The sequence below is a fragment of the Pseudophryne corroboree genome, chromosome 10 (assembly GCF_028390025.1).
Source record: "Pseudophryne corroboree isolate aPseCor3 chromosome 10, aPseCor3.hap2, whole genome shotgun sequence".
In the NCBI taxonomy this organism is placed as follows: domain Eukaryota; kingdom Metazoa; phylum Chordata; class Amphibia; order Anura; family Myobatrachidae; genus Pseudophryne; species Pseudophryne corroboree.
In genome coordinates this window covers 77,516,047-77,538,580 of record NC_086453.1, presented here as the reverse complement: position 1 = coordinate 77,538,580, position 22,534 = coordinate 77,516,047, and the positions used below count along the sequence as shown (strand labels likewise).

Sequence of the window (22,534 nt, the reverse complement as noted above, 5' to 3'; positions counted from 1 at the left end):
CATGTCATTGACTGTTGCTTTCAGATATCCTGCCTAGCAACATCATCACTCATAATTTTTTTTTTTTTTGTAAATATATTTTATTGGTTTTCTAATAGGAATAGAGAAAATCAATTACAGTACCGAATAGGCATGAACAAGTACAATTAGGCTAGTGGTTTGCATAGACAATGAAAATCTCAACAGAAAAACAATCTTACCACATTAGCTGGAGGGTTAGGGGGAGATTTGTAAAAAAAAAAAAAAAAAACTCCACCAGCTCATTGGCAGACATAACATAAAATAATACGAGAGTCTAACAATAATCTTCATGGTACGGTACAGTATGAATATAAAACCCAAAAAAGAGGGGGGAAAGACGAACAAAACAAAACACTACAAACAACATCCAGGGGAAGAAGGGAAGGGAGGGGGGGGAAGGGAGGTGAGAAACTGTCAACGGGAGTCAGGGGTTCATAACCCTGTCATATATAATATTTAAAATACTTATATAGCTGAGACATATTTAAGAATCGGCAGAGAGATTCCTAAGCAAGTTCCAGGTAGTATTTTCGAATAATTTAAGAATATGATTTTGTGTCTGTATTTCCAAAGTGTTAATAAAAAATTCCCATTTACGGTAAAATTTCTCCACGCCCATATCAATATCAGGAATAGTAGCCCTTCGCTCGTAATACATTATTTGCAACAATTTTTGTTTGACCTCTGATAGCGAGGGAGAGGAGGAATGAATCCAGTGAATGAGAATAATCTTTTTGGCAATCGTGATAACTAAGGACAATAAATGGAGTTTAAATTTCTTATCGGGACCTAAGTCCCAAGCTTTGAAATTCCCACAGAGACATGCCAAAGGTTCAGGGTGTACATGAGTAGAAAACATAGCATTTATAAACTGAATCACTTTATTCCAAAACCGTTTAATTTTGCCACATTCCCAAACACAGTGAATAAATGTTGCATGTGACATTTTGCATTTAACGCATGCACCGGATTCAAGGGGTGTCATATACCTCAGTTGTGCAGGGGCTATATATGCTCTGTGTACCATCCTAATGTGAACTTCTTGCAGATAGGAAGATTGTAGGAATCTAAGCGTGTTATCATATGAAGATATCAGGTCTGGTAAAAGTTTGATACTAGGCACATCTAAAGACCATTTCTTTAGGGTGGGTTCCCAGTGAGCCGAGGCTGACAAGGAGGCTAAGGAGGTATATAGTAGACTGATTTTATAAGGCACAGAGGAAATGAGCTTAAGCAAGGAAAGGAGCGTGTTCGTTCTATTGTCAGTAGGTGATGGGATACATAGGGATTGGATGTAGTGACGTGCTTGAAGAAACATATAGAAATGCTGAGCAGGAATGGAATAACGGGACTGAAGATCCGCAAATGAATATAGACGGCCACCAGGGTCAAATACCTTCGCTATTGAGGCTAAACCTTTTTTCCTTCCAATGAAGAAAACCCACATTAGATAGTGAAGGGGGAAAAGCCGGATTTCCCCATAATGCCACATACGGGGAATAGCTGGAGTTACCATGAAATTTTTTATTAATATTAATCCAGGTCCGATAAGTATCTATGAATAGAGGATTGTCTTTAATAAATGGAGGAATATCCGCTAATCTGGAGTGTAACAGTGCATTGGGGGAGTAAGGGGCAAATAGAGCAGAGTCCAGTTGATTATCTGTGTAAGAGTTAGTTTCGAGCAACCAGTCACTGACATATCGAAAAAATATTGCGTCCGAATATAAGGCTAGATCTGGAAAACCTAGACCTCCCTCCTTACGGGGCAATCTTAATTTAGCGAATGCAATTCTTGGACGTTTCCCTTGCCATAGGAACCGGGAAAAGAGGGTATTTAAATTTTTGATATCTTTAGCGAGGAGTCTAAACGGGAGCATTTGCATAACATAGAAGATTTTGGGAAACAGTACACTCTTTATAGCTGCTATTCTGCCTAAGAGGGAAATAGGCAGGGATAGCCAATTGTCTAGGTATGATTTCAGCTTGGCGATGATGGGGGTAAAGTTAAGGGCATAAATGTCCGACAGTGAGGTCGATATATGAATACCTAAGTATTTAAGAGAAGACTGGGCAATGTGGAAAGCTTGAAGAATGGGCAGTGATTGAAAATAAGAGGGCGAGCCACTAACGGGGAGGATCGCTGATTTGTCTAAATTGACTTTGTAACCAGAGACAGAGCCAAAAGAGGAGATGAGGTTTAGGACAGCTGGAAGAGAGGATGCCGGGTTGGAAAGAAAAAGTACCATATCGTCTGCATATAGGGAAACTTTGAGTATTTTGGAACGAATGGCAATACCTTCAATCGTAGCAGAAAGCCGTATAGCAATCGCCAGAGGTTCCATGGCGATGGCAAAAAGAAGGGGGGATAGAGGGCAGCCTTGGCGTGTCCCACGTGAAATGGCGAAGGCAGACGATATGGAACCGTTACAGGAAATTTGTGAGAAGGGGGAATGGTATAGTGTTTGTAATATAGAAATAAAAGCTGGGGGGAAACCAAACCGGCGTAAAGCAGTGAAAAGATATTTCCAACTAACTAAATCAAACGCTTTTTCTGCGTCAAAAGAAATTAGCAGACTGGGGGGGGGTAGAAGGGCTCGTGTGGTGAATCGCTGCCAAATTTTTTCGAACATTAACTACTGAATGTCTTCCTAATATGAAACCGGTCTGATCCGGATGAATAATTTGGGGTAAATATAGTTTCAATCTGTCAGCCAGAATTTTTGTAAATATTTTATAATCACAGTTTAATAAAGAAATAGGTCTATAGGAACCAGGTAGAGATAAATCTTTGCCCTGTTTGGGGAGTAACTTAATAATCGCTGAATTGAAGTAGAGTGGAACCGATTTGGAAGAAATAATACCATTGTAGAAAGCAACCAAGCTTTCCCCAATCCTAGGTAATAAAATTTTGTAAAATTCCGCTGATAGACCATCTGGGCCTGGGGCTTTCAATGGTTTTGATTGCTGAATAACCCTAGTGACTTCTTCTATAGAGACAGGGGCTTCTAGTAGATGAGAGAATTCATCTGGAAATTGGGGAAGGGGTGGAAACGTCCAAGAACTGGGAGGAACCTCATCAGTGGAAGGGGGATCAATATCTTGAGGGTCAGAGTATATGGATTCATAGAAAGTTTTCATAATATCAGTGATCTGGACGCTCGAGTTTGCCACAGAACCGTCATCTCGACGTAACGGGTGGACCAACATAGGCGGTTGTGAACCTTTCAGGAGATTGGAAAGGAGACGGCCCGTCTTGTTTCCAAACCTATGAAATTTATAGTTAGTGGAAAAAAGGGAGCGATCACTTTTGATTTTAAAATATTCATCAAAATGGATTTTTGCAGTGCAGTACACCGACTTATTGGAAGGGGTAGGGTCCGACTTAAAGGACTGATAAGATTCCGTCAATTTAGACTGTAAATCAAGATACATGGCGGCTAAGCGTCTATTCTCAGCCGCCAGGTAGGAGATTATGACACCGCGGAGGACCGCTTTGCCCGTCTGCCAAAACAAAAGTGGGTCCGAAGTTTCACAATCAGCATTAGCATGTTTAAAGTCTATCCAAGCAGATTCTAATTTTTGCCGGAAAGAAATGGACTGGGACAAATAATTAGGGAATTTCCATAATCTATAAGGGCCCTTGTCTACTGTAGTTTGAAGCGATAACCATACTAACGCATGGTCAGATAACCCTATAGGTTCAATAACAACATCCTGCACTTTGGGGAATAAGGAGGAAGATAATAAAATAAAATCTATGCGGGAGAGTGTCTGGTGAGCAGCAGAGAGGCAGGTGAATTCTTTGTCTATTGGGTTCATAGCTCGCCAAACATCAATCAAGCTGAGTTGCTTGGAAAGCGCTGGTATACCCAATTTAGGGAGCGAGATGGGAGACTTTGAAGTGGAGGACCTGTCAAGAATCGGGGAGGAGATAAGATTAAAATCTCCCAATAAAATCAGGGACTTTGAGCTATGTTGTAATAATTTGGTCAGTAAAGTGCTAAAGAAGGATCTTTTATAAACATTTGGGGCATAGATCGTGCAGAGGGTATATGGGGAGTTATTGATTTCAATATCAGTAATCAGATACCGCCCTTCCGGGTCAATAATTGAATTAGAAATAGAAACGGATAAGGATTTTTTGGCCAGTATAGCTATGCCTCGGGATTTAGAGTTATAAGGTTGACAATGCTAAATTCCTTTGTCGTATAAATAACCCTTATGAAGCTAAGAACACTGTACGCTGCTTACTTAAGAAATACCGTAATGATACGCTATTTGCGTAACGATCGCTCAGCCGTAGGCGAGACGCTCAAGCGTCACGTTCGCTCACGGCCCAGTGATCACAGGACACGTTATTGGTTATGTCTAGGGGAAAGATTCGCTGTAACGTAGCATACGCTAGAGACCACGAGGAGGTCACTAGCGGTGCAGACGCTCACAACACTATACCTTGATATTAAACCTTATACCGATGAAACACACAGAATACCTTAATGTGAGTACAGGGTGTAAATGCAACCTTGTGTAACCTGACTATCTACAAAGCTGTTTGAGCGTCACCGACGCTCAAGTGAACACTTAACACTATAGTAAATACACTGATACTGGTTTAGGGTTCCAAAGCCTATAATCTGTATTATATCTAGTATACTTGTAAAAGAGTAACACAGTACAAATGATACACTACAATATAACAAAGACTTCCTAACCAAACACCTAACTAAGGGATAAACTACAATGCTATCCTGGTCTAACACAATACAATACAATAATACTACGAAGTATTTAAGAGAAAAAGAGGAGAGGAGAGATAGAGAGAGAAAGAGAGATATTGGCTCACAGAAAGACAATGATTACGGAGAGAACTTACGCACAAAGGGTATGATCGCCTGCGCCTCGATATCCAGCTCCCGATTATCAGCAGATAACCGTTGATGAGAGAGTGAGAGCTGGATGTGGTCGGTCTGCCTATTTATGCCCCACACACAATGCAATCTCCTAGTCCCTACAATCCTACAGTTTATTGGACACAGGAATTCGGCCCTGTACTGTAACCAAAGGTCATAGGTTGATTCATACAGGTGGGCTGTGCTGATTTCCAACAGCTCAGGTGGGTGGGGAACTGGGTTTCCCGCCGCATACCTGAGTATGTGCAAATCATAGAAATGGACATAAACTTCTTATGTCCATAACTATTCGCACGAGCGATTAATACGCTCCAAACCAACACCGGAATATTGCTAATTAAATACTCTTCCGATGGGTATCAAACACTGCTGTATGACTCCTGTTAGACCCTTCGTGCAATACAAAGAGGGATTCCTCCGCTCAGGGACATTCTATCTAAACCAAACTTACAGAAACTATTGAGGGGAACATGATCTATAAACTACATTAATTGTGAACTTTTGTAACGAATGAGTCGCACGCTACGATCACATAAACTCTACCGTAAATGCGCATACTGCGCGTGCGAGTGCACGCTATTGCGGGTATGCGCTTCCACGGGAGAGCGTACGCATGCGCAGCACGGACCAGTGTGCGGTGCAAATATGGCAGTGTGCACTAAGACATTTTTCTGACTTTGACAGTCCACCCTTTGGCAGTCAATAATAACTGCCACAAAATATTTAAGGAGAAAAATGTAAGTCAGGGGTTAATTGATTTCTATGGTGGGGAAAGGAAGAAGAAAGGAGTAGGTGTGAAAAGGGTATGACCTAGTGAGAAAGTAGAAGCATGTGTGTATGAGTCCATGTTTGGAGGGTCATGTATCATCGTGCCGTACGTGTGGTAAATCAAGCTTCGAGGTATTGCGAAGTATACATTTGAATTCCTTCTTATCCTGTGGTACAGGTCTGTGGATGGGCTGTCAAACTCTACCGAGCTCATTTCGGCTGTGGTTGTAACACAATGGGGATGCACATTTTAGTTGATGATACATGAATTGGGGGGGTATGTGGTTGCTGCTATCTGTGCCTGTATTCCCTATCGACTATGTGTGTTATTACCTGAGGGTTGCAGAGATGAAGATAAAGAACACTTACGAAAAATGCAATGATATTCTATGTCAGGTTAATGTACGTTCGTCGATTGAGGTCTTGATTGGTGTCGGTTGATTGGAGTCGTCTTCTTTGTGCTTTTGCTCATAAATCGTGAGTAAAGCATACAACGTCCATGGATTTACAAAAAATGTTGGGCTAGCGTGGTTTTAAAGTTCCTAGGGAAACTGGGGTACCCATGGCATTGTCCATCAAAATCTTGTTTATCAGGTCGTCTGCTCTTCTTCTTTCCATCTTTCCGTTGTCGGCCCCTTGGCTCATCAAATCCTTCGTCTACGTGGGTCTTTGTACCTCGGAGGAAAACATAGAAATGGGTGAAAGACGGACCGTATACTCATTACATCATTACGTCATGGTTTCTAGCATTGGGTCATAAATCAAATCCAGGTTAATTACAGTTTCCTCACTCCTTAAGCTCATCACTTTCGTACTTTGCTTGCACCTCATCAAAGCCTGCCCGCATCTAAATATCAATCCAATAGATATAACAACACCTAAGATACACAGGAGAAACTTTCCAACATCCATTATGACTCCTTGAGCCCACTCTCCCAAACCGGAGAACCAATTTCGCGGGTTCAACCATGACACCCAACCAGTCAGCTCATTACCTACAGCAGCAAGGGTGAGATTGTGTTTTCGACGAAATTCCCACTTCAATTGGAGAATATCATCCATCTTTTGGTCTATGACCTCTACCGGATCCTCGGTGCTATTTGTGATATACGTGCAACACTTTATGCCGTACTGTGTTGCCAATGTAACACAATATCCGCCTGTTACTGCTGTAAGATAATTAAGAACCATCCTATGCTGAACTAGTTCTGTTTTGTAAGCTTGGAGTTCTCTTCCAGTGTATCTAAACGTGTCATCATACATTTCAGTGATATTATCTAACAAATTGGCGAGTGCGGAAATGTATCTATAATTCATCACACCTCGAGCGGTGCGAGTGAAATCTAACGCTACCAGAACCTGAATCCCGGTGGATTCATGGATAAGATCAGAGGCCGGATGCTCTAACCTTTCTGACAGTTGTCTTTTAACAAGGTGCTCGTAGTGAGTGTGAGTATAAGGAGTTTGGGCACCACAGTGTATGTCCTTCATTTTGTCATGTGTAACAGTCATTACTTCAGGCAATACTTTTCCAATATAACACAATCCTTCAGAGTTTGGGGCAAGCCACTTGTACGCCTTTCTCCCGCATATGAAATATGCATCATCGGGGAGAACATAAGGGACGGAGAAGGACATGACCATGTTACAAACCTTCCAGGTGAAATCTCCTGACCCTAATTCTTCCATCTGTCTAATGCACGTATCAGTTTGTACGATATGTGCACAGTATCCTGGTGATACCTCTCCAACTTTAGTAATCCTATTTCCTAAGGTATATCGATACCGGAAAGATTTTCCTCTACTGGCTATGTGGCGTACGAGCTCTGTATCTGTAGGCATTCTATCTGCTCTGTGTGAAAAGGTCATGGTAAGGTTGCTCCATGACACTTCCCAATTTCCCGGTTTTCTGGGATTGGAGATGTTAAAACATATGAGGGACCTATCCACATGGTATTGGTGGAGCTTCAAACTAGGAGGGCTGGAGATGTTAAACCTCCGGTCCACCGGTCTCCCACCACTTAGCTCAAGTACCTCCCCTAACGTTAAAGGAAATGGTACTAGCCCTGATTTGCTGTGTCCCTGAGGTACTTGAGAGCATACCCAACAATGGGTCTTGTTTAATACGTTACCCACTAAGGAGTGATAGTCACTCAATGGATGCCGGTCCATATGGATATTAAAACTAGATTGGCATTTCTTTGTTACAGAGCCTACAGATACAACTTTCTTTTTGAACTAACATTCCTTCAAAGAAAAAGTTTACAGATAACATGGTTGTTAGATCGTGCCCGGTACTCGCCTTTGCTTGGTGATTGGGTTGCTATTGGAAATTTACACCTCCGTCTCAGTCATCAGGACCTTTCTGGATCCTTTCTCGACCTCACTGGTACTCTCACCGAAACAGACTGCTCTGGTCAACATCATGGTTAACGGGAAAAATCCATATCACAGTCTCTTGGGGCAAGTCCATCTTACAGGAGGAGAAAAGAAGAAATTTGTAAATGGGGTATAAGAAAATCAGTTTGAGGGGGAGAGAACTCGTTACGATAATAAGTTCTCTCGTCTTGTTGTTCTTCTTGTTCTGCTGTCCTCTCAAAGGTGTTGTCTCTCAGTCTTCCAAACGAACATTCTGGTGATGCAATATTCCTTCCTAACCGGCGATCTTTCTGTAAGGAGAAAAAATCTGGCATTACCATTGGTCCAACTGAGGGATGACATACCATCTTTAAACCATGGAAACATGAGTGGGAAGAGAGAGACAACAAAAAAAAACAAAAGAGATAGAGAACAATTCATGTGCATATATACATTACATAACTCGACAATAACCACCAATGAGAAAAGAGAAACAAAACATTTTTAAACATTGTCAACATTAAGAAAACATTGTTAGCATTAGAAAAACATTGTCAGACTTATTAGGCTGTCGTATCTACGTGTCTAATGGTTTCCTTGAGCAGTCCCTCCCCACCAGCACTTGCATTATTCCACTGTCTGTATCTGGCCAGAATACATTGTGGTGGGTAGGTCATGCTGGGGTTTGGTAGACTTCTGCAAGGACCAAGCGAATATGCAATGTTTGAATTCTTACCAATAATCGTCAGAGATGGGGATAGAGAGTGAGAAAAGAGAAAAACATTTTCCACAAATACATTTACAACGTTTCACCTGGTCATTCCTGTGTCTTCAGGGAATGACCTCCCAATTTATTAACCGTTACCTCAGGCTTACCATCAGTCCTAATGATCACCTTTCCTGACTATATATTATGGGTGTGGCCCAAAATTCTTCCTATATGATCCCTGCTTGTAATTTGGTGTGTCATAACTTTTGCTCATTTTCATGTCTAGGGGGTTGGTATGCCTTCTGTGAATCTTTGATCATACAGTTAGATCTTTCCTAGGATCTGGGTAATCAGACATGATTGATCTCAATTCTGTCCGGGACCAGGGATGGCGCATTGCACTGTCCTTGACGGGAATGGTTCCCTGATCATCAGTCTTCCCATTGGGGACTGTGATCACCCTGACAGGACTAAACTCAATCACATCACCTTGTTTTGGTCTTACAATATGGGGTACATTTGTTTGTGCGTGATATAAAACATTGTACGTACCTGTGGACACGACCTCACCTGACCCTCCGTTAGGGGGTTTGATTATTGCCTTTACCAATTTGGTCGCGTCCACCTGGATGTCTTGTAGGATGGCTTCTGGAAGAGGTGCCGACATCGTTCTGGGCTCACTTTCTTGTTTGTATTCCTGAGGAAAGTTTAACATGGGGTGCGACTTGCATGGGTTAATAGTTGTACATTCAACAGTATTACAATAATCATTGTTACATTTATTACACTTATTCTTATAATCTATATTACAGTTGCTAAGAGCGTTTTTATTGTTCCACCCTTGTGCTTTTCTCTCCGCAATCAACTCCTCTCCCGATGCCATGTCTCTCCTCTCAAGATAAGAGTCAGAAAAGTCAATAGACTCTCTTTGTAATTCACTTTCCTGTTGCCATAACTGTAAATATTCATAATGTTTATTTTGTCTCTTCGTTAGTTCAACGAGACTTATCCTCCTCCTTAAATTTTGTAACACCTCTGGACTGAAGCTACCTATTCTTGGGAACTTGTCCCTGTCTTGTACAGTCATTCTTTGCCATTCATCACATAAAACCTCTGTGTGACTACCGTATTTTTCACACATAATGTATCTTGCCGACCCAATTGGTCGGTCCTCCGAATCAACCTGAACCTGGGTTGATCGCCCCCTACCGGAACAAATGGCCCCCATAATCTGTAGGCGTTGCTTATTCCTCCTTGGATCTTTTATCTCAAGGTTTTCAGCGAACCCTTACAAACAAACCAAGATGTCCTTGGGCAGGCCGGCGGTGGTGGTTTATCAAGTACCCCACTTACTTCTCGCCCACGTTGGCCTGTGCCGCAATCACTGTAAACCAGAGCTGTGGTACCCAACCCAGGGCCCCTGTGAACCTTTAGTTTACTGGAACATATGAGGGTTACCCGCAGGACACTTACTCTTTCCAGTAAAGTTGGGGTTGTTAGATAGTTCCTGAGTGACCAGCGAACTTCCCTTCCAAAAATAAAAAATTACACAAATCACGTCAGAATGTACAGATAGCGTTTGTGACCACTTTACTCTAATGGTATTAGGTCAGATTACTAACTACTGCACACAATAACGTGCGGTCCAATCGTTCAGTATACGAGCACTACTTGTCATGTACTGAAAGATCAATGGAATCGATGTTTTCGGCTGCGATTCCTTCAACCAGAGCTTGTATGGCCTATATGGGTTCTGCACCAACACCCCAGGCGTTGTGCCACTGGACTTTTATAGCGGACCTTTTTGTCTATTTACCTGTTACCTTACGACCTCCTGGTCTGTTTACCTTATGACCTCCTGGTCTTGTTACCTTATGACCTCCTGGTCTGTTTACCTTATGACCTCCTGGTCTTGATACCTTATGGTCCGCTATACTCTAATGCTCAAATATTATTTTAACCAGGGATGCCTCCCTGGCCACCGTATATGTCACTTACACGTATGTTCCTTAACGAGTACCCGACTTTCCTTTTGGTTCCACCTTTAAAATTGTATAAACTTTTGTATACAAAACACACTCACTCAACACATGTACACTTTTGTTTCTATATCTATTTCTGCGCAGAAATTGTCTTCAGGCCAAGAGTGTTACCAATTAGGAGCAGGATCTGTTAAACTAAATTTCAGATTTTCCAAAAATAGATTTGCGTTATTTACCGCGTCGCGTTATCTACCGCTGTGCGTTACTTATCGCTTTGCGCTAATTATCGCTTTGCGCTAATTCAACTTTTCGTGACTTGGGCTACGTGGGCGTAACCAGACGCTACGTTGCGTAATGAACGCTGCGTGCGTCTGCCTTTTGGATTGCGTACGCTAGTCTTTGTTAGCGACACGTGTACGCAATGCAAAGGATCCACCGTAACACAATATATTTATTTATCAATGTAGATGATCCCTGATCATCTACCGCAATCCACACTGACTGCCTTGTTTTCTAGACAACCCGTGTGTTCTTCTATACTTTAACTATCACCTCTACTATTAAATAACAGCAAATCTCCTTTTAGCCCTTTCTATCAACTATAAAAATTTGGCAAACAGGAATAGTGATATACGAAAAATGAAACAGAAATGCAGATATATATGCGTGCGTGTATACGCAAGACAGAAGAGAAATAAAACAGTTTTAAAAAGACACAAGCGTTTTGTTCTTACTTCCGGTTACCGGGTTCCTTCAGCACTCTTTACCCAAGCGAAGCAGACGCTTATCCCGTCAGCACTGTGAGACCGTCAGCACTGTGAGACAACCTCCCACCCTTTGCTGGAGGGATAATGTCTGCTGATCTACCTAGTGCAGATATGAGAAGTATAGGACGAGCCCGCAATTGACAATGCTAAATTCCTTTGTCGTATAAATAACCCTTATGAAGCTAAGAACACTGTACGCTGCTTACTTAAGAAATACCGTAATGATACGCTATTTGCGTAACGATCGCTCAGCCGTAGGCGAGACGCTCAAGCGTCACGTTCGCTCACGGCCCAGTGATCACAGGACACGTTATTGGTTATGTCTAGGGGAAAGATTCGCTGTAACGTAGCATACGCTAGAGACCACGAGGAGGTCACTAGCGGTGCAGACGCTCACAACACTATACCTTGATATTAAACCTTATACCGATGAAACACACAGAATACCTTAATGTGAGTACAGGGTGTAAATGCAACCTTGTGTAACCTGACTATCTACAAAGCTGAGCGTCACCGACGCTCAAGTGAACACTTAACACTATAGTAAATACACTGATACTGGTTTAGGGTTCCAAAGCCTATAATCTGTATTATATCTAGTATACTTGTAAAAGAGTAACACAGTACAAATGATACACTACAATATAACAAAGACTTCCTAACCAAACACCTAACTAAGGGATAAACTACAATGCTATCCTGGTCTAACACAATACAATACAATAATACTACGAAGTATTTAAGAGAAAAAGAGGAGAGGAGAGATAGAGAGAGAAAGAGAGATATTGGCTCACAGAAAGACAATGATTACGGAGAGAACTTACGCACAAAGGGTATGATCGCCTGCGCCTCGATATCCAGCTCCCGATTATCAGCAGATAACCGTTGATGAGAGAGTGAGAGCTGGATGTGGTCGGTCTGCCTATTTATGCCCCACACACAATGCAATCTCCTAGTCCCTACAATCCTACAGTTTATTGGACACAGGAATTCGGCCCTGTACTGTAACCAAAGGTCATAGGTTGATTCATACAGGTGGGCTGTGCTGATTTCCAACAGCTCAGGTGGGTGGGGAACTGGGTTTCCCGCCGCATACCTGAGTATGTGCAAATCATAGAAATGGACATAAACTTCTTATGTCCATAACTATTCGCACGAGCGATTAATACGCTCCAAACCAACACCGGAATATTGCTAATTAAATACTCTTCCGATGGGTATCAAACACTGCTGTATGACTCCTGTTAGACCCTTCGTGCAATACAAAGAGGGATTCCTCCGCTCAGGGACATTCTATCTAAACCAAACTTACAGAAACTATTGAGGGGAACATGATCTATAAACTACATTAATTGTGAACTTTTGTAACGAATGAGTCGCACGCTACGATCACATAAACTCTACCGTAAATGCGCATACTGCGCGTGCGAGTGCACGCTATTGCGGGTATGCGCTTCCACGGGAGAGCGTACGCATGCGCAGCACGGACCAGTGTGCGGTGCAAATATGGCAGTGTGCACTAAGACATTTTTCTGACTTTGACAAGGTGCAGCAACTAACAATTTCCAACCTAGTGTTTGCAGTTTCAGGGATTCAGTGTGAGTCAAATGTGTTTCTTGGATACATATGATATCTACCTTCAGTTTGGAAATATAGGTAAGAATCTTGCGTCTTTTAGCCGGGGAGTTAATTCCTCCGACATTCCACGTGCCTAAGCGTACAGACATTTAAGTGATAGGTGAGTAATGCAGGAACCGGTTACGAACATCCCCACTTGACCTGTCAGATGAACAAAAAATGGAATGGGGGGTGGGAGAGGAGACAAAAGGGAAGAGACAAACACAAACACGGGATGACATGGAATGAGGACAAACATAAATCTGCAACGTCAAAACCAGTGCCATTATAATCATGGCAAGTGTTTGATGAATCTAATAGCAAAACACAATGGGCGAGATAAGCCTCTAAAAACTGAATCAATGTGAAAAATAAGTAACTAGGCCTCAAACTCAGGCAGAAAACATATCAGTAGTATACCTGTAATATTAGAAAATAAGGCATATTTGCATAACAATTCGTAGTGACTTTTTAACGAAGGGATGCATTTTTCAATGGAAAAAAAGAAACAAAGAAAAACAACGTATTAGAACAAAGCAGTGTCCACATGAACTGAGAGGAGGTCAGCGAGTAACCGGAGGAGTATCTGCAATATCCCCTTGGGGCGTAGAACGACTCTCTTCCGCCAAGAAAGCCTCTGCATCAGCGGGAGTGTTGAAATCCTTGTAAGAAGAACCATCAAACAGTCTCAGCTTGGCTGGGTAGATCAGGGCAAATTTACGTTGGTCTGCCACTAAGCGGGAGCACACTGGGGAAAAGGCCTTACGGGCTCGAGATAATTCCACTGAGAAATCTTGAAAAAGGTATAACTTCGATGACTCCCAGGGAATAAATTTTTTGTTGCGGGACGCTGACCAGAGCAACTGTTTATGTAAGTAATTAAGACATCGAAACAGGACAACTCGAGGGCGGGTAGACGTAGCTGCGGAATGTTGACCCACTCTGTGAACTCGTTCAATGATGAGATCACGACATTCAGATTCGATTCCTAAGAGGGTTGGGAGAGTGTTACGAACAAAATGAGCTAGAGCCGGGCCCTTAACTGCTTCCGGGAGCCCCACTAGTCGAATGTTATTTCTCCTGGACCGATTTTCAAGGTCATCTACCTTGTTCCAAAGATAGTAGGTGTCCTTTTCCAATTTGGGAACCACTTGTGTGAGATGCGAGACGTCTTGAAACAGGGTACCGACCCTATGTTCCGTTTCAGCAACCCGGTGGGTAAGGTGTTGCAGTTGAGAAGTTATATCTGAAACTGCTTGTGAGAGTAGCGGCCCCATGGTCGCCTTAATAGCATCTACCACATCATTATATGTAACATACGAGTCCTGAGGGGCTACCGATTTTTTGGCGGCAGGAGATAATGCAACGATAGCAGAGTCCGAAGACATGTTGGGGTCTGCCCTTCTCTTTTCCTGGCGTGGTTGAAGAGGTTGTGCGGAGGCAGGAGGCGTAAGATATTTTTCCATATAAGCAGCCACCAGGACAATAATATATTCAGAAAAAAAAAAAAAAAAAGAAAAACCCAGATTGGCAGTAACAGTGACAAGTGGAAATGTCTCTACTGGAGTAAGTAAGATGAGGCCGGTGAGCGAGGCTATCAGCTCATTGCGTAGATAAAATCACATTGCAGAGTACCTGAGTAGATATTCCTGTGAGAGGGCCTTTAGAAGCATATGTAGATATACGAATAATGCAGAAGAACACAGTAATAGCCTGACCAGCAGCGCTGCCAAGGTCTTCATCCAATACAGAGAACTTCTGAGGCAAATTGTGGGTAATGTAAAAACTATGGTAATGCAAATCACAGGAACCAGGGGGGGTTAATGTGAAAGATGACAGGCTTCACATGTAGCTACAGACCGGGAGTATTGGGGAACAGCAGAGGGAGCACCCAGATAATATACTGAAGAATAGCTTATGACTTCCAGCAACATGTAGAAATAAGCCCCAGTAATGTAGGTAGCAAGGCAAGAGGTTAGGGAGAGGATCCAGCAGGAATGAGTAAAGCTAACAGTCCAGCAAAGTGTTCCTAGATTAGGCTGTAATGTAATGTGCTGGGGAGAAAATGGCCGCCGCAGCTATACACAGCCTGAGTGCAGCAGAGCCTGTCTTGTCTCTCACCTCATGTGATGTGCCAGCAAGGTGGTAATAAGGCTTCTGTCTGTGCAGGTCATCAGGCCAGGAGAGAGGGCAGGCAGTATGTCTGATAGGCTCTATTCCGAGCTGGCGTCCGCGGCTCCGTTCTCCCGCGATTCCCGCCCTGGAGCTCAGCCGGCGGGCCGGAGCGGGTACTCGAGTCCCCGGCTTTTCTGGTAGGGAAGGCCGCAATCCGGAGAGACCCTTAATAGCGTCTCCCGGCGTCGCAGTTCACCCCGCGCTGAATCGCCGGCGGTGGCAGGTGATGAGGATGCCTGGCAGAGCGTGTTTTCAGAGGGGAAAGTGGGTAAAAGAGGGTATAAAAAGGGTAGCTGTTCAGGAGCTCACTGGAAGTGCAGCTATTCCCTTTTCCGGCCAGGCCACGCCCCCCATCACTCATAACTTAAATACATGCATATGCCTGTTTGTGGCAAATGTGTCTGGTTACTTCATTGTGAAAGCAAACACATTAGTTTTATTGTAGATCAGACATACTCCACCATAAAAACACTTTGTAATCCATAATGTGTTACCTTATAGCTTTTCAAAAACAAACATAGTAATGTTTTTATATGTATTTGGCAATGTTAGGTCAAACACACATGTGAAAAATTGTTAAACAACCTTACTATTTTCCAAAATTAAACATGAGTTTCTGTTGCAGCATCTTACACACAATGTGCTACTGTATGGCTGAAGTGGACATACATATCTTTGCAGGATGTGGACAAGGCCATTTTGCTAGGATTCCATTTCATGTTTTACTGACTTCGGTAAGTATATCATATTTTGATGTGTTTTGACTTAATGCGTTTAAGTAAAAGTTTTATTACGATCTGAAATTTATTACATTTATTTCAGTTTGATACTCACAATCAAGATGAGGGGAGTGTGGTTCACGTCTTGGAGGTGTGTCCAAAATTTGGAGTGGAGGGACCGAACATACTGTCGATAATCTTCGTGGCGGGGTAGCCTGCTGTGGTTGGCCCTGGACAACAGACCTTGCTTTCTTTGGTGCGACATGTTTTTTTTGGTGGTGTGTTAGAGAAGTCCGACTTCTGCTGCTCCAGACTTCTTTTGATGGACCTAGTATTGAAAGTTAAATTTTGTTATGGCCATTCCTTTACAAACATACCCTATACTACAATGGACACTTTACCTGCTTCCGCAGCGTCATCATCATCAGATGTCATGGGAGTTACTGTAGGACGACCAGTACTGCTTTTTTCCAACACTGTAAAACCAAAATAAAAATCATGTATTCATGCTATTGTTGATACATCCACCCATTATGCTTATAAACATTAATTCTTGAAAAAATGATTGTTTTTTATTTTAAAAAAAACATAAGGACCGTAAACCAAAAAACTACTACATAAAACAATAAACATTGTCCAATAGCCATATGCACTATGGAAAGTGCAACACAGGAAAACATGTACAGGACACAGACATAGGACACAAGTAAAAATACATACACTAACAACCAAAAACACACATCTTCATTTTGTAATGAAAGGAAAAAAATTACAGATGCAATATAGAAATTGCTCTGTGATGTGGCACTCCAAACACACATTACCACTATATGAGCCAAACAAAAACAAAACCCCAAAAACAAAAAAAAAACAAAAAAAATTAGACTGCAGTGTTGTGTCAGGGTACAAATACAGACTCAAACTGAACAAACAAATAGTGGCTTTTTTTTTTTTAATTATTACATTCAGTAATAATGACATTACACATGTAAGTGGTTTCCAGACCACTTTCCACTACTCCAGCCTCTAACATGACACCCACTGTTTTTGCAACATTGCACATGGATAACCTAAATATAAAACATAGTCCAAATTAAAAACTTAAAAATGTGCAAAAGGAAAACATTATTGCTGGACAATTCAATGACACACCAAGTCCAAACTACACATGGAAAATATACTGAAAAAAAACACATGACATACAATAAAGTAAGATCTTACATTGGCTTTTCTAGAAAACATTACCAAAAACAATGTATTTGCTGACACACACTTGAAGATGGGAGTAATATGCAACGTCACATGACACACATTTGAATTAAAAAAAAAAAAAAGGTCATAGAATGTTAATGCAAATACACATGCTCACCATTCTTCCTGGGCCTATCTGAATCCCGGACATGGGTTGCAGAGACTACTTCAGGAGGTATTACACTCCGCATGGGCGCCTCATACTCCAGATATCTTGCAATATAGGGCTGCTCACCACCGGTTTTTCGAGCCGACTTCGCCTCCTTGGCCATTTTGGACTTGACACGTCGCTTTATGTCATAGTACCGTTTGCGGCACGTGTCTTCCGTCCGCTTGACCACCCCCTCACTATTGACAGCAGCAACAACTTTCGCCAACAACACCGTCTTCTTCCGTGTTGGCACCTTGGTGGACTTAGGCACAAATAGCTGCCGCTGATACTTCATCAGCTCCCGAACCAATGCCACATTTTCTGCATAACTACACTTTACATTCCGCCCAGTCTTAGTAGTGGTGCGTGGCTGCGGAGCACTCTGACTGTCACTATCACTGTCACTTGAGGCTGCTGCAGCAACATCACCCACCTCCTCCACCTCACTAACCTCACTCACACTCACCTCCTCCACCTGACCGACCTCCTCCCCCTTACTCACACCCTCCACCTCACCCTCCTCTGAGTCACACATAATTGTGTGTCTAAACACTTAACACAGAAAAAAAAAATGACAAACACACTCCTCCACTACCACTGCACAAATCACACACACACACACACACACACACACACACACACACACACACACACACACACACAGTGACAAGGGACTATAAATAAAAAATACTTGGACAAAAAATTAGACAAAACCACAAAAAACAAGACTACAAGAATGACAAGACTACTTTCAAACACAATACTACACTCAGAAATCGCAAACAACACTCCTCACCAAACCAAAAACTCACCTACCTCCACAGCACAACCTCCCTTCTCACCACTAACTAAACCCACGAGGTGCGGACGGTTTGGGGCGTATTTATATGGTTGCGCACAGACACTCCTACACCTGAAACACAACCAATCACGAACGGGGATGAAAAACGAAACTAAAAGTGAAAATGCGGCCGGGGTTTAAAAAAAACCCTGCCGCGTTTAACTTAGAAAATAAACCAGCAAAAACAACAAAAACACGTACGCAAACGACAATGACGGACGTAAATGTGCCAAAAAAAACCCCACTGGCATCGACATCGGAAAACACGAAAACCATAAAGTCGACTGCTTCGTAACTTGGCGTATATAGTTTCAAAAAGTTGCATGAAAATGCACCCGATACAAAACGAGTTTAAACACTACACAAACCGACTCAAACACGAATATTCATAAATATAGGCCTAGGTAGGGTAGAGCAGTGCCATTCCCAAAATTGTTCAAACATCATGAATGTAATTTGCAAAGTACTGCAGTGGTGTCAATGGATCCTATTGAACTGATAGAGAGCGTTCTGATGAATGTTGGTTAAAGCCACAGTACTGTTTGTCTTTGGGGGCCATTGTGTGTGGGCATCGTTTGCAATTGAAAATGTTTGTCGTAGTATCTAGTAACATTCTTGCCAAAATTTTGGACTTTCCATTTATGAGATCCTTGTAGGGAGGTCTAGAGTGCAACTGTAGGCTTCATACCAACGGATTTGTGGCACTGAGCTGGGCCTTGATGCAATATGGAAGTGGGCAAGGGGAGGGAGTGTAGCCTGTTCTTCTTAGAATAAGGGAGAATGCCTTAAAATTAATTTGTCCCCTTGACATTCTGGAAGAGATGGCTAGTAGTAATATTCTGGTATGTATTACCATATAGGAAATAAGGCTGCAGAAAGCAATTTTATATAATTAACTCAGACCTAATTGAGTTTAGCCCAGGCATGTCCAAACTGCGGCCCTCCAGCTGTTGAGAAACTACACATCCCAGCATGCCCTGACACAGCTTCAGTATTCTCTGACAGCAAAACTGTGTCAGGGCATGCTGGGATATGTAGTTTCACAACAGCTGGAGGGCCGCAGTCTGGACATGCCTGGTTAGCCTATTGTAATTAGTAAGTACACATAATAAATTGGTATGTGACACGAACTATCCATAGTTGGTCCTGGATGTTAGAATGCCAGATGTTTGTGGGAAAGAATTAGCCCATGATTGGAAGCTGCTATGTAACATCATATTTAGGGTCTAGTTTAATCAGGTTACATCCACCTTTAGTGGTTTTCACGCCCAAATAATTCATAAAACCTAAAGCGTATTATAGTCATTAGCATTTGACCATAGCTGTTATGGGTTGGGTATGAAATATCGGCGTTCAGGATGCCGGCTGTCACATGACCGATCATGGCATCCCAACAATGAGGATCCCTACACCAAACAGGAGTAAGTATTTTACCACTCTCCTGCCCCTACCCTACCTCCTAACCCTTGTGGGGTGACAACTAGGGATAATTCATGGGGATGGTGGTGGCTAATACTAATTCATGGAGGGTGGCGGCTACGGCTAGCCACGCTCCTAGTTCCTAAATATAAACCCTTCCCTCCTGTGCCCTAACTCTAACCCCGATACTCACCTTCAATATTCCAGCGCTCAGTGTTCCGGTGACTGTCTCCCAAGTGGTGTTGGGATTCCGGTGTCGGTCACATGGCCGCCAAAATACAGACCGCTGGGATGCAGAACGCATCCCGCTGTTACAGTATATGGAATTTGTTAACAAGAATTGATGGAAATATTGTTCTCTGCTTATGTGCTAAACAAAAGAGGAAGTGATTTCTAAATATCACCCTCATTCCTTACTCTAATACCGCTCGATGTTACTATATTAGGAGTGTGCTCCCTGCTTGTTACAGAATCTGCTGACAGTATCAGTGTGACATTATTTACACAGACTTTGTTCCTCAATTCACATCGCAAATAGAAGCTCAATGAGAGAAAAGTTACATTGTACAGTACATTCTGGTGTCTAGTCTTATTAGGTTTCTAAAATAAATAAACCTGAGGTCTGCATTAAGGGGAAGAAGTCTTTAGTGAAACATTTGACCCCAACTGGGCATCATTTATCACCAGTACAGGAATAATTAACACTCATTTTCTTTGCAGTCAGGATCCTGGTGTTCTGGATGCCGGCGGTCAGGTGACCGATGCCGGAATCCTGACACCACTCGGAATCCCAGTAACGGAACACCGACCGTCGACATCTCATAGGTAAATATTAGGGTGACGGTTAGGGTTTGGGTCCAGGGGGGGTGGAGTTGTTGTTAAACATTACACTAGAGGGGGTTAGCAGTAGACAGCCCCCCCCCCCCCGAGTTGAGTCACCACCCTCTGTGATTAGCCGTAGCCACCACCCCCACTATCTTAGCCCTAGCCACCACACCAGATGGGTTAGGATTAGATTAGGGGGCAGGTGAGGGGTAAATAAATTAATTACCCCATCGCCTATCGGCATTCTAAAAGTTGTCATTCCTAACATACCTCGGAATTTTGCCCTCCTTCCCCACTATCCATACGCAAGTTTCCTGCAGTATCAGAAAACTCTCCCCTGACAGCAGTGTAAGCATTTCTTGTCCCTGGCTGTTAGTGCTGTGTAAATTTCCAACACAGAATCCAAATGTACGGAGCTGGATATCTATGGCAGATTTATCAAAGCTTGGAGAGAGATAAAGTAGAGAGAGATGAAGTACCAACCAATCAGCTACTGTCCTTTTTCAAGCACTGCTTGTAAAATGATGGAAGTGAATTGATTGGTACTTTATGTCACTCCACATTATCTCTCGCCAAGCTTTGCTAGATCTCCCCCTCTGTCTGATCAGCGCAGCCCAGTACATCTCCGTTTGAATTTAGAGCGCCAGCTTTTAAAAATATAATGTACTTTGTAGAGTTCTACTTACAGTATAGAGTAATATAATATTTCTGTGAGATGATCCGCTGAAAGGTTATTAAAGGTTATCTGCTCTAGTACTAAGGGGGTAATTCCAAGTTGATCGCAGCAGGAAATTTTTTAGCAGTTGGGCAAAACCATGTGCACTGCAGGGGAGGCAGATATAACATTTGCAGAGAGAGTTAGATTTGGGTGGGTTATTTTGTTTCTGTGCAGGGTAAATACTGGCTGCTTTATTTTTACACTGCAATTTAGATTGCAGATTGAACACACCACACCCAAATCTAACTCTTTCTGCACATGTTATATCTGCCTCCCCTGCAGTGCATATGGTTTTGCCCAATTGCTAAAAAATTTCCTGCTGCGATCAACTTGGAATTACCCCCTAAATGTGCTCCTTTATTTGTATGCACCTCTTTTTATGGGAAATAACAGGGATTTGTGAATTACAGTATACGGTTGTTATTCAATTCAGTGTTACTTTTATTACTACTAGTTTCTCTATCGTCCTAGTGGATGCTGGGGTTCCTGAAAGGACCATGGGGAATAGCGGCTCCGCAGGAGACAGGGCACAAAAGTAAAGCTTTCCGATCAGGTGGTGTGCACTGGCTCCTCCCCCTATGACCCTCCTCCAAGCCAGTTAGATTTTTGTGCCCGGCCGAGAAGGGTGCAATCTAGGTGGCTCTCCTAAAGAGCTGCTTAGAAAAGTTTAGCTTAGGTTTTTTATTTTACAGTGAGTCCTGCTGGCAACAGGATCACTGCAACGAGGGACTTAGGGGAGAAGAAGTGAACTCACCTGCGTGCAGGATGGATTGGCTTCTTGGCTACTGGACATCAGCTCCAGAGGGACGATCACAGGTACAGCCTGGATGGTCACCGGAGCCTTGCCGCCGGCCCCCTTGCAGATGCTGAAGTAAGAAGAGGTCCAGAATCGGCGGCAGAAGACTCCTCAGTCTTCTAAAGGTAGCGCACAGCACTGCAGCTGTGCGCCATTTTCCTCTCAGCACACTTCACACGGCAGTCACTGAGGGTGCAGGGCGCTGGGAGGGGGGCGCCCTGGGAGGCAAATGAATACCTATTTTGGCAAAAAATACCTCACATATAGCCTCCGGAGGCTATATGGAGATATTTAACCCCTGCCAGAATCCGTTAAGAGCGGGAGACGAGGCCGCCGAAAAAGGGGCGGGGCCTATCTCCTCAGCACACAGCGCCATTTTCCCTCACAGAAAGGCTGGAGGGAAGGCTCCCAGGCTCTCCCCTGCACTGCACTACAGAAACAGGGTTAAAACAGAGAGGGGGGGCACTAAATTGGCGTTAGAAATATATAAAAAAGATGCTATAA

General features: G+C 42.9%; 1 protein-coding gene across 4 annotated transcripts in view; it reads left to right on the top strand.

Annotated features, from left to right (window-relative positions):
• LOC134966064 (carcinoembryonic antigen-related cell adhesion molecule 8-like) overlaps positions 1–22,534 on the top strand; it is a 295,560-nt gene that overhangs the window by 230,051 nt on the left and 42,975 nt on the right. Inside the window, exons 8-9 of one of the 4 annotated variants that reach the window (XM_063942529.1) lie at positions 15,936–16,044; positions 16,133–16,559. The exons of the other annotated variants lie outside the window; for them this stretch is intronic. Of the exons in view, the coding sequence (XP_063798599.1) occupies positions 15,936–16,039 (104 nt within the window). The 3' untranslated portion in view covers positions 16,040–16,044; positions 16,133–16,559. Of the gene's footprint in view, positions 1–15,935; positions 16,045–16,132; positions 16,560–22,534 lie in introns of those variants that run through there. 4 annotated transcript variants of the gene reach the window in all.